General features: G+C 42.2%; 1 protein-coding gene across 1 annotated transcript; it reads right to left on the reverse strand.

Moving 5' to 3' along the window:
* Positions 1 to 953: 953 nt before the first annotated feature.
* LOC308087553 (uncharacterized protein) lies at positions 954 to 13,125 on the reverse strand. The gene is made up of 5 exons (XM_080431504.1): positions 12,991 to 13,125; positions 9,750 to 10,086; positions 7,151 to 7,753; positions 3,404 to 3,620; positions 954 to 1,741 (listed from the first exon to the last, which is right to left on the reverse strand). The coding sequence occupies exons 2-5, from the start codon at positions 10,054 to 10,056 to the stop codon at positions 1,507 to 1,509; spliced, it is 1,362 nt and encodes a 453-aa protein (XP_080287630.1). The 5' UTR covers positions 10,057 to 10,086; positions 12,991 to 13,125; the 3' UTR covers positions 954 to 1,506.
* Between the last annotated feature and the right edge of the window lie 255 nt (positions 13,126 to 13,380).

The raw sequence follows: 13,380 nt of genomic DNA on the forward strand, positions 1-13,380 counted from the left end.
GTGATTCTGGGTGAAGTTCAGGGTTCAGGCTCTGGAACACAGAGCATAGTACAGTCCCCACCACCAGCCATGCAGCCCCCAAGGAACTGTCTGTGAGCTCCTCCCATGCATGCATGTATGCATTATGTGCACGCGCGCACACACACGCGCGCACGCGTTTTTTGTGTGTAAATTAATGCCCTACTTGATCACACTACTGCCTAACACAAAAGCATCAAAGATCTTGTAGATCTGCTACTTTTGCTATTTTTGAATTTGAATCCTGAAAAGTACGAGTTTTGGACATTTTTGCACAACAAATTTGCCCAAAAGAGGGATGCCAGCCAGTAGCCATCAGGTGGGAGACTTGAGGGTCGGGAGGAGCAGGGGTCCCGAGCAGTGCAGGGACAAATGATTGACGGAGGTCAGAGCATATTATGCCTATAACTTCTACTTTTCACTTGCCAAAAATAAATGAGCCTTTACCCCTTGGTGACAGCCTGAGTACTAATACACTGAGCTGGTGTAGTGTTTCTGTATAAATCAAGTCTCAAGACAAGTCAAAAGTCAAGCCCCTAATGTTTTCTTATTCGAGTCAAATCAAATCAAGTCACCTTATTTATAGCACTTTTAAAAACAACAGAAGTTGACTCAAAGTGCTTTCCATTCAAAATAACATCATATAGACCTCAAAATTAGAGACCACAGAAAACGAATTTAAAATGAAATTCCGAACAACTTGAATCCAAATGTAAAGTGTACAGCTCTGCTTTAGATTTTAAAGCAGTCAAGTCACGACTAAGTCACAGCCGAGGAGTGGTTTTCATGACTTAAGTCTGGCTCTAGTCCAAGTCTCAAGACTACTGCTCTGCCACTCCAGAACCATGCTGAGGGCTTCTAACAGCACTAAGTTCTTTAAGACCAAACCAAAATAAAACCCCCAAAGACCAAAGAAACAACTGTAGAGGACTGAAAAAGATGTAACAATGTTTTATTTTGTATTTTATTTTTTATTCCTTCATCATTTACAAACTTTTCTTTTTTTTCAAAATAAAACTTTCCTGGAAGCAATGTTGCTTACTAGGGTTTTCTTCTCATTTTTTTTATCAAACCAAAGTGTATCCACATATATACTTAGCAGAGCTTTTAAGTACGTGAGAGTTCAAAACTTTAAATATAGGCACTGGAATAGCTTAAAAGGACAAACGTTTTGAGACGAGAACGCTGTTCAAAGGCTTCCTCTGCAAACTAGTGGGAGTTGCATTTCAGATAATAAGCACAAATCCACATATAAAAAAGAAACACACAAAAAAAAGAGTCCTGTATATGAAGAGCAAAAATACAACTTAAGCCGTCACAGGCTTTTGGAGCGTAGCGGCAGCCTGTGTAGCTACGCTGAGCTTTCAGACCACAGGAATGGTGCTATTTCTGGAAAGATCTGTCCCTCCATTGAAAGAACTGAAAGGCAGCACTCTATCTCCCCTTTCACTGAGTGTCCAGGATGTCCGTGGGTAGGAGGACATTGTCCTATTTACCAGCGGGGCTCCTCTGTGACATCGTCGTCACCGGCCAGGCAGAGGGCGTGGCCGGCTGATTGTAGAGGATGTCCTGTGTGCCGCTGCCGAACAGCGGCTGTCTGAAGGCCAGCCTGTACATGCAGTACAGGTTGAGAGCCACCATGGCCAGGAGAGGGAACAGCGTCAACCCCGAGCCGAACCCGCGCCAGGAGCTGCACGTGTGGAGGCTGAACCAGTAGACAGATCTAGAAAAAATAAGACCAATAATTATTTATCATTATTATTATCATACTCTTCATTTTTTTTTATATATAGTACTTTTCTTGTACTTTAATTGTTACTATATTAGGCGATCGGTGAGGGGGAGTTGGGTGGGCTGAAAATAGGGGGGGAAAGGAAAATGGAAGTACAATCATGGACTAATTGTACAATAGCTTACATTAACACCTTTGTACCTTGTCCTTCCTAAATATTAAAAAATATATATAATAATAAGAACAAACGTTTGATTTTGCTTCATGCCAGTGGTTCTCAAACTGTTTTATTTTATTTATTTCAAGGACCTCCATAACTCTGAGAGTGTACAAATGGAACCAAATGGACCCTTACAGAGTTACAGACCTTATAAGGGTCCATTTGGAACCCCCTCGAAGAACCTTGAGGGTCTCTGGACCACTGTTTTATGCAATGGGTGGTTTCAGCCTAGCAGTCTGATTGGTCACAGACATGTCCCCTTATGTGCTGTTAATGCCCATAAAGTACAGTTAGCCCATTAAGACCCTAGTCTGATTCTACAAATGCCTTCTAAATCAGTAGTTCTCAAACATTTTTGTGCCAAGGACCCCCAAAATGATATGTATTTGGCCGCGGGTGCGGACCCCCCATCTGAAAATGTTTTTGTGCCAGCCTGCCAGGGACCCCCAGAAGAGAAGACTTCAATTAAAAAGTATTCAACATTTTTCAAACACTTTAAAAAATGTTCAAAAATAGCAGATGTACAAGTACGCAGCGCGGCACGAAGTGACACGCTGTGAGCTTGTAGATCTGCTATTTTTGAGAACCACTGTTCTTGAAAAACTGATGTTGCTATTGCTCAAATCTGAAATGACAGATGCTTTCCCGGTTTTAATGGGTTAAATTACAATCACCGAGCTAGTAAGTGATCTTTCTTGATATCTCCTGTGTTTTATTCTTATGCATTACTATGGAAGCTGTTGCATAAAATTGGCTCTTCTGGATTTATACTTGGTTGTGCGGCAGTGGCAGACCAAAAAGAAAAACACATCTACCGGCTAACAACTGTCGCGCTGCGACGTGTGGTTAGCTTGTAGATCTGCAATTGTTTTGCCGTGCTATGTTGTTTCTGTTTATTCACAAAAGAATATGTAAAAAAATAATAATAATAACAACGCTTTAATTCTGTGTTTCGTACCCACAACATAAACAATAAAACCGCAGTATTAGGGCATAGCAGTGGCGGCCATTTTGTGGTTCCACAAATTGAAAGCCCATTCATTTTTCCCATAGAGATTTCCGAAAATATTTGTATTAATTATTTTAAGCCTATAGCCATCCAGGCTCCTGATGATTCATGGCCATAAAACATTTGATTCTGTGATTATAATTTGTAAACAAAGGGTATTCATTGAATATAGTATGTCATATAATTAAATATTCAATTTATTTTCCACAGAATCAAATGTTTTATGGTCATGAATCACCAGGAGCCTGGATGGCTTGCTTTCAGGCTTAAAATAATTAATATAAATATTTTCGGAAATCTCTATGGGAAAAATGAATGGGCTTTCGATTTGTGGAACCACAAAATGCCACTGCTATACCCTATAGGATGTTTGCTATATGACAAGCGCTTAGCTCTGCCCCCCCGGCCTCTCGTTGTATCTCACCTTCCCAGGACGAACATGGCAGCCAGCATGGGGACCAGCCGAAGCTGGTCTTCAGGCAGCAGAGCGACCATGACCACCAGGTTGAGTGCGTACAGGACGAACAGCTCCATGGACGCGGTGACAAACAGCCTGTGAAGGGCCCGCCTCCTCGGGAACGGCTCCGCCACCGGATCCAGAGAGGCGCTGCAGAACTGGCACACTGCGCCCGCCAGCATCGCTGCAACGGGGGGGGGGAGGAGGAAGGGAGGAGTGATAAGTCAGCGGTTCTCGACCTTTTCTGGATCAGGGCCCACCCACTTGGAACATCTGGAAAGCGTTCGCGGCCCACCCGTCTGACCATGTTAAGTGGTCAGATGGGTGGGCCGCGTCACACGTGCATTTTCAGAGCATGATTAGTACGGTGATAATTTAATCGATTGTGTTTCTGGCTTAGATAAATGGAACCGACGTGGTATACTTTAAGTTCTTATTTACTTGTATCACAATGAAACATTTTCAAGGTTTTAAAGATAAGCCTTTTTTTACATCAATTATTTTTAATGTTATTTTATCAATACTTAGTGTTTTGCTCAAATATTTGGGGGCCCACTTGCTATATACTCACAGCCCACCAGTGGCCTGCAATAAGTCACATTAGCATACACTAAGGCTTTATTCAGGCTGCAGGCAAATCTTATTTGTTTCTCAAATCTGATATTTAGGCCGGACTGTCCACACTATTATTTGGAAGTGATCAGATCGGATTTGGGTATTCAGACATTGTCGACCTGTCTGCATTGGCTGCTGTGTTAACAACGAAATGACATAGTCGTTTGTCGCACGCTGGTGTCGCTTGCCGAAAATTGCAGATCAACAAGGTCATAGCTTGTTGATCTGCTATTTCTGGTGAGCAACACAGTTGTAAGACAGTATGAATCAGGCTTCACATTGTCAGAGTGTCCAGACTGAGACACATCTTTAGAAATCATATTTGAATCACATTTCAAACCACCTAGGAATGTGGTTCAAATGTGATTGGCAAAAAAATACGTTCCACCGGATCCAGGGAAGCAGTGCAGAACTGGCACACTGCGCCCGCCAGCATCGCTGCGTGGATTGGGAGGACAGCAGGACGGGAAGAAGAAGAGAGGAGCAATAAATCACATTAGCGTCTTGAAACGCAGCCTTTCCACAAACAGCTCCAACTTCAGAGTCCCGGCTACACTTGATATCCTGTCTGACGGCATACTTTGCCTTTTAATGTCCCGATTTGCATAAAAACTGCCAGTGATAATAGAGCCTGTGCACAAATACAGCCTGCTCATGCATGTTGCCGGGTTTTATTTGATTGTTTAATGTAGCTACGCCTTCAGATGACATGTTTAAGTATGTTTTGTTTATTCATACTCGCATGGCAGTTTACAAAACTGAAATACGTGAATATTTAGAGTGGCCATGAATAAAAAGAAAAGAGAGGATGAAACACCTCTGTACATACTATCTACAGATGAATACCCTAAATTCCTAAAATAATAATAAAGTACATTCTATTTGGCATTTTAAAAGACTTGAAGTTGTGAGGAATGGGATGGGTGATTTTTCGTAACTTTTACTTTTTGTTTTGGGGATCTGCAGCTGAGTGCTGTTTCTGGTTTGCCGATATGTTTTTTTTCCTCGGTTCTGGTGGGGAGCAGCCAGGTTCTGCCTGGGGAATCCATAAGAACCAGGGCAAAATCCCTAAACCAGTGGTTCTCAACCTTTTCAGGCCGTGACCATCCAAAATAATCATATTTGAACTGGGGACCCCCCACTCTGACAAGCACTTGGAATGTAGGAGTTGATGCATTTTGACTCGGTTTCACAGATAAATATTGCAATATCTGCAAGCTCACATGACGTAGTTTGTTATTACTTTTGATGCAGTAATGGTATTTTTCTTTTCTTTCTTCTTCTTTTGTTGAGGTATTAAAAGGTCTTAAAAGTCCTTAAATTGCATCACTTCACTGTCATCTGGGGACCCCCCTAAAATCTTGTGGGGACCCCCTGGGGGTTCCGACCACCCACAGGTTGAGAACCACTGCTCTTTCTTGAAGAATTAGTGAGAGCAAGGGCGCCGATACTGTGGGTGCCTCGGGGCTAAAGCACCCAGGAGAAATGACGAGCACCATCACAAAAAAAAAGAAAACTCCGACATCTGCACTTCATGGAGTACATTTTTTGTACCAAATTAACCAAATTAACCGCTTAAAGTAACAAAAAGGTAACAAACCCGGAAAGAAATATTCAAACGTGTGTTGCGCACCCAATATCGCGGACATAAATCGGCGCTCTTGAGTGAGAGGGTACTTTGGAGTGCATTTTGGTACCTGGGATATGCCCTGCCAATGTTGAGTTTGCAGGCACGTTTCTGAACACGCTGTGTGCTTTGCTTGTGATGTTTTTGACTCTCCTCGCCCTGTCCTTATGGTTACAGGTTAGTTGGCAGATGATTAAAATACTTAATGAGGACAAAACCAGCGAGACGACATAACTAGCCTCCCTCTCATTGTAGTTTCCATTTAAAGCTCCAGATCAAAGAAAGGAAATGATGGTCGTCTCCAGTAGGGCCGGGCCAGTACAACGCTCTCCGTGCTGCCTTGAGGTCGAGAGAGTACGCAATTAAAGAGAGAGACGAGACATTCAGACATTCCACGACATGGAGGCTAGACAACCTGAAATCTCCTGTTAATCTTTATCTTTTTTTAATATGAAGGGAACTAGGGAAGGGACTATAGAGGTTGTTTGTGACAAAATGTGAGGTATATTTTCACTTGACTGATGCGATAAGTACATTGTGCACCTATTGTATCGTCCTATTGCTTGCTTCTGTGGACCTTCTATGAACGTAGGCATGAAAAAGTGATTTATAATCTGAATATTTATAATAGTGATACTCAGATTATACAGAACATGCGAGTTTTGAAGTTATAGCACCCTTGCATTAAGCTCTACATTATACCTTTGAATCGAGTTTGTTTTTTTCCTATAGCCTACAGTTATTCTGTATCAACACCACCAAGTCAGCTTATTAGGACCACAATGGAAACATGTCCCCAGGACTTTTTTGTGTTATCCTTTTGGCCCAAATGTCTGACAGTACCTCGTGCTGTTTACAATTCTGTCTAATAAAGTATTCAATCAATCAATCAATCAAACTTTTGGTACAACTACTCTACGTGGCCAATGAATTGGTCACTTATTATTCTTAAAGATAATCTCCTCAATAATGTTTGATTTATACGTGGCTGCATGTCGTGCACCACCGCACACAGCTGATCTACAAGCTCATAACGCATTGCATAAGGCTTTGTTCAGACTGCAGGCGAATGATTTCTTTGTCAAATCTGACCTAGTTAGTTATTCGTAAGTGATTAGATCGGATTTGTTTATTCAGACATCGTCGATCTATATACATGGGTTGCTCTGGTAACGAAGTAACAACATAGGCATGAGTAATGCCTAATTCATACTCTGTAGTACGAACATAGCAGATCTACAAGCTCACAACGAATTGGAGAGTGATGCGTAGCTTGTAGATCAGCTATTTCCGGCGAGCAACACTATTGTAAGACAAAGTATAAATCAAGGCTTCAGTGTCAAAGCGTCCAGGCTGAGACACATCTTTAGAAATCGCATTTGAATCACATTTTCAAACCACCAGGGAATGTTCAACTCTGTTGCCCTTTAACTGTATTGAATAGAGTGATAGTGAGGTGATTGCAGACCTACCCAGCAGGATGGGCAGCGCTGCCACGGCGCAGCAGCACAGAGTGAACACCAGGCGACTGGACAGGTCAGGACAGTCCGGCGGTCGAATGGGAACGTAGAAATAGAGTGCATAGAGAATCCCCACCGAGCAGAGGAGGGAGGCCAGGACGGAGCACAGAGCCGGAACACGCCCCCCGCCGCAACATCGACAGCAGCAACGCGGTGGCCGCTGGCTCTCCGCGGCCTCCACCTCGTCCTCCTCACAAGTCCCCGTCCCCCCCTGCATATCCGGGCCCCACACCGTCAGCTCCACGCTCTCCGCCGGCCCGCCTATCAACGGACGGCCCTCGTCGGCTGTGGTGGAGTCCAGGGCGGTGGACTCGGGGCTCCATCTCGCCGCGTCTGTGCCGTTGGGAATGACTGCGTCAGGGGCCGGGCGAGGGTTAAGGCTGCGATTGGGAGTGCTGCTGCAGTTTTCCGCGGCGCCTTCCAAGCTGGATGGGATCGTGCCGGGAGGAGTTCCATCATCCAGAGCTCCCTGCTCGTTCTCCTTCCCCCCGTCGGATCCTGGCTCCTCTGTTGGCTTGACGCTGGGCTGCTGCGGTGGAGGGCATGGTTCACAGCCTGGCAAGCAAGCACACAGGAAGCACATTTAAAAAGGGCTACAACTATCGATTATTTTCTTAGCAATTATTCTGTTGATTACTTTTTTGATTCATTTAACCTTGTCATGCAAAAAAGAGGGGAAATTGCCAATTAAATCTACAAACTCACAACACGTCGCATGGCGACACATTGTGAGCTTGTAGATTGGCTATTTTCTCTAGTTTTTATAAACTTTTCGCCTATAATGCTATGCCCAAAATATGGATAGATTTTTAATTGAATGCTGCAGTCAAAACCATACTATTTAAAGCATCCACCTTCCTGCTCCCACATTCTCTCTCTGTTGCTTATCTCTTCACGGAACTATTAGGCCGTTTAGCCACATAAAACCTATATACATTGACCGGAATCCCCCAGGGGTCTATACTAGACCCCCTCCTTTTTTCCACCTCTAAACCCAATCTCTTCGCCGAAAATAACCAATCTTCAAGCTCGGGCCTCTAGATCTGCTATTTTTGCTGAATGTTTCCCCTCAGAATAGGGACGTTGGGTTCATGTGGTTAAGTCACTACAAACACCCTCTGATTTCTACGCCTCTCTGTGTTTTCTAGGAGGATTTTCGGCAGTGGTGTAAAGTACATTTAGTAAGTAAAGTACTTTACTGGAGTATTTCCAATTTTCAGTACTTACTTCTACTCCGCTATATCTCAGATTATCTCAATTATTATTACAAAACATACATTAACCACTTCAGCCCTATTTAAACTTTGTCTATTTGAAAATAGCCGATCTACAAGCTCACAACGTGTCGTAATGCACGCGTTGTGAGCTTGTAGATCTGCTATTTTTAAATACATTTTATACATATGATACCTTGTGAAACGGGACATTCTGCATAATGAGTACTTTTACTTTTGGTACTAGTATATTTTGATACCAATACTTTGGTACTTTTACTCAAGTAACTTTTGATTACCAGACTTTTACTTGCAATGTAGAGTGTTTCTACATTGTAGTATTGATACTTTTACTCAAGTAAAGAAATAGAGTATTTTTTCCGCCACTGATCACACAAACCTCTTGTCATTCATTAATTCGCCCACTCACTCACTCACTCACTCACTCACTCACTCACTCACTCACTCACTCACTCACTCACTCACTCACTCACTCACTCACTCACTCACTCACTCACTCACTCACTCACTCACTCACTCACTGCTCTGTTTGATGAACACTGTCTTCTTCTCCTGCATAATGAATGAGAGTGGTCTGGTATTCCAAACATGCAGCTGGTCATTCTGGTAATGCTAGGTTTTATGTGGTTGAGAACCGTTTGAAACCCATTTCTACTCTCTAGCATTTTATATCGTTCCAGCGCAGCTGCTTCTTCTCAAATCTAACTTATTTGTGTAGTCAAGTTATATTTATGTGCAGATTGGGATGGATGTATTTATGTTAGGTGATATGTTAGGGTGTACCGTACAGTATACTCTACACTGTGTTTTTGTTTAATTCTTGCGTTTCTGTTATTGCGTTAATATTTTATAACCAATTCTGAAAAGCACTTTGGTGCCAACTTGTTTTGTTTTTAAAAGTACAAAATTAATCAACTAGAACCGGAGATAATATCTTTCGCTATAAAAGTACGATATATATCGGTTTGAATGATATATAATTATTTGACTTTTTTTGACTAAAATCGGGATTGGATTATGCAGCTGATGTGTCCTGATTGTGTCCCAAATATTTTCAAAAATTGTTCAAAAATAGCAATGTGACGCATTGTGAGCTTGTAGATCTGCTATTTTGGAATGTTCTATTTTTGTAAAACTGTACTCAAATCTATTATTTTCAAATTTATTAGAATAGATTTTGTTCTTTTTAACAAAAATATCAGTCAACACATCGGTATTTGGTCGTCTAGAACTCGGGATCGGCATCGGACCCAAAAATATGGCATTGGTCAGGTTCTGCAACAATACAAACAACAACAGCTCTCCCGTTAACTCACTCTTGTGCAGGTTGGTCCCTGCTGCTTGGTGGGGTGCCACTGGCAGGGCGTCCAGGGAATGCTGGGAGCCCGTGGCGGAGTGCGGGGGCGAGGAGGGCGAGTGCAGCTCCTCCACGGAGGACTCGGGGCTGTCGGACACGGGGGCCAGGGAGATCTGGGTGTCCAGGTCCAGGAAGGGAGAGAAGGACAGGCGCGCCGGGTCGATGTCCTGGAGCTGGTTGATGATGTCACTGATGGACTCCTTGACGCTGTCGATCTCTTTCCCATCCTGAGGAGGGCTAGCGACCTGGCGTCCCGCGGAGCTCATAGTCACACCCACACGAACCCACGTACACACCTGAGAGGAGAAGGAAATAATAAAATAGAATTGAATAGTTCTTGTAGAGAAATTGAATTTTTTTAATGCGCTAGGGGTCTGCTTTTAGGAGGGTGGCTGGCATCTCCCTTAGGGCTAGGGTGAGAAATTCAGTCATCCGGGCCCGGAAGAGACTCAGAGTAGAGCCACTGCTCCTTTACGTGGAAAGGAGCCAGTTAAAAAGGTTGTTTGAGCATCTAATATTATAAATGCTTCCTGTGCGTCTCCTTAGGGATGTCCTCGAGGCACACCAAGGACCAGATGGGGGGATTATCCCAGGACAGCGTAGATCCCCCAGAATGAAGTGGCTAATGTGGCCCGGGAAAGGGAAGTCTGGAACTCTCTGTTGGAACTGTTGACCCGGCTCCGGAATAGCAGATGAAGTAAAATTGCATTGCTATAGTATTTGTTCAGGGGTCTCCCTAGCTCTCTTTAGTAAACAAAAGATCAGGTTGTAACCCCACAAATATAAGCTTGTGCTACTGTTCCAATTTTGTGTGTCTGGTCATCGCTTTCAATTTCAATTGTAAATGAGTTCTCTATTCTGATTGGATGAAATTGGTATCCCACATGAAAAGGTATTTTCTGAAGAGCTGGAGACTTTTTTTTAAATCACTAGAAGAGAACCCCATCGAAGGGAGAATAATTTATAACAAAGAATATAATACTTCCTATGCACACTGTGTTCACAATATGCCTTCATCACTGGCTTAGAATTAGAAACTAGAAAGAACTAGAAAGCAGTCAATAATAAAGTAAAACACCACAAAACTCAAGGAGCCCATAATGAAGCTTTCATAAAATGCACCATTTCACCGTTTCAATATCTTTACAATCCAGCCCAAACCTTCAAACAACACTTTCTTAAAGCTAATGATAAAGAATTGAACACAGTCAGCAAGTGGTAATAAAAAACAGAGTTGGATTATATTTAAAAAAAATGTTGAACTTGTACAGGTTGGATATAATATATTATTATTACGTTGTAGCCTACTCTTTAATACTGTTATTACTATATATATATTTTTTTTTTTGCCATTTTATCTTGTCGCAACATTGAGGAGCCAACTTGTAGGCCTATTATGTGAAGTATGCCTATATGGAAATCTTGCATTTTGATTCCCAGTAAGGTTTCCCAACAATTGGAAAAACAATTGTTTGATTATGATTATTCTGTTACCAGTGCAGCAGGACAACACAAAATTGTTGTATTTTTTATAGGTTTGTAAAGGTCCATCCATGAAAATTAGGTCACACATTGTGCTAGCCTTGTATCAACTATCATAGATGTATTTGATCTATTTTGACATTAGCATAATTATCTATACGAAAGTAAAAGTCATACTCGATAAAATACATCTATGATAGTCTTGATCCAAGGCTAGTATTTTACCCAAAATGAAAATGAGTGAATAGCCTAGTAAGCCTATATACACTATCTATAACGTTTTCAAATGTAGGCTACACTAGTAGCCTAGTTCACTTCACTAACGTTCAAACGTATAGTCTACTAACTCTAGTCCACTGGTTCCCAAACACTGGGTCGGGACTCATTTGTGGGTCGTCCCTAAATATCCGTTAACTTTTTGTTTCTTACATTTTTTTAAAGCAACCAAAACAAATATTTCTCGAGCTAAAACGCTTGGGAACCACTGGTCTAGTCTTGGTCCGAAAACGCAATCAGTCACAACAACAGGAAATATTTAACCACGTTGAGTTTTTATTTGTATTTCAAAGCGTCTGCCCCCCCCCCCCCTCTCTCTCCTCCTCCTCCATGTGCCAGACTTGGATCTCTTAAACATCTGGGGATTGAATTAGCAGAGAAAGCAGGACTTTTCTGCCTGGAGCAGCCATGCTGATGCAGGGGCCCTGATGATGATCTGAAGAGCCTATAGTCTCTAAACCACTGGCTCCCAAACCTTTTAGCTCGAGACCCAAAAGAGAAATGTGATGTCTCCCCAGGACCCACGCTAGTGAAAATAGCAGATCTGCAAGATCACAACAAGAAGCTTCGCGCCGCGTTCGGCTATTTTCACTACTTCTTTTGTTTTCTAATTCATGGGATTTCTTAGATTTTTTTATTTATTTATTGAAAAATCATTGAATTTGTTTTTAATTCATGACATCATTTTTGTAGCATTTTTTAGGATTTTTAAGAAAATATTTTGAAATAATAATTAAATCAAAAAGTAGGCAACAAAAATAAATGGGTCCCGACATACTGTTTGAGAAACAGTGCTCTAAACGTCACTGCGGGGATCCATAATCCAAACAAAACACCACTTCATACCATGTATAGACTTTACATTACAGTTTAGACCATTAGGTATAAAGTAAAAGAGAGATAAATCTCCACTGATCCAGCGTGGATGGAGAAAAATGCTGTCTCTCTGTCGTCCGACTGTTTCGCGCACACAACAAAAAAAAGCTGATCTACAAGCTCACGACGCATCGCTGACGCACGCAATGGTGAGCTTGCAGATCGGTCTTTTTTTGCGGTAATCGGGGATAGAAAACGCGGCGCGGTCCAACGTGCGTCTTTCTGGTGGTCGCGCGTAGAGAACCCCCCCCCCACACTCTGCTTTGGCTTTAAGACAACCTTTAATTATCTTTGTTATAGAAAACACAAAGTTTGAGATCCTTTGATGATTTCAATAACCATACACAATATATATAAATAACCCCAGGTGGAAATGGTTTATGCAAAGCTACAAAATATATCGCTGACTGTAAACCATTCAAAGGTCAGAAATTAACAGTTAATTATTGTCAGACTGCAGAGGGTGATAAAATACTTTAGAGAATGAACACAGCAGCATGGAACATAGATACCACTTTTCCCCCCTACTCTATTTAAAAAAAAGATTTCTTATAATATAAACTTACTTTGTACGTTGCAGGGGATTTGACTTGAGTTGCAGAAAAAAGAACAGTCCAGTTGGGTCTGATCCGCTGCTCAGGCTCTCCCTCCCCCTCTCTTTCCTTTTTGTCTCCTTCCAGACAGTATCCTCAACTTCTGAATCAAGTTTCAAGACGGACAAAATACTACGCCGAGCCCCCGCCCCCATGATCTGACTGACTGCAGGGGTACCATGTCAAACTGCACCATATGGAGCAAATCAATCCCCCCCCCACACACACACACACACACACGTTGCCATATCTGCTTATTTGAGCTTCTTTTTCTGTAAAGTTGCTTGTAAATATTATTGTTAGTTGCTTATTTGGGCTTGCTTCCTAAATGTTGTTTAAACCAGTGGTTCTCGATCATATCAA

Source organism: Gymnoscopelus braueri, assembly GCF_963280865.1.
Source record: "Gymnoscopelus braueri genome assembly, chromosome: 6".
In the NCBI taxonomy this organism is placed as follows: domain Eukaryota; kingdom Metazoa; phylum Chordata; class Actinopteri; order Myctophiformes; family Myctophidae; genus Gymnoscopelus; species Gymnoscopelus braueri.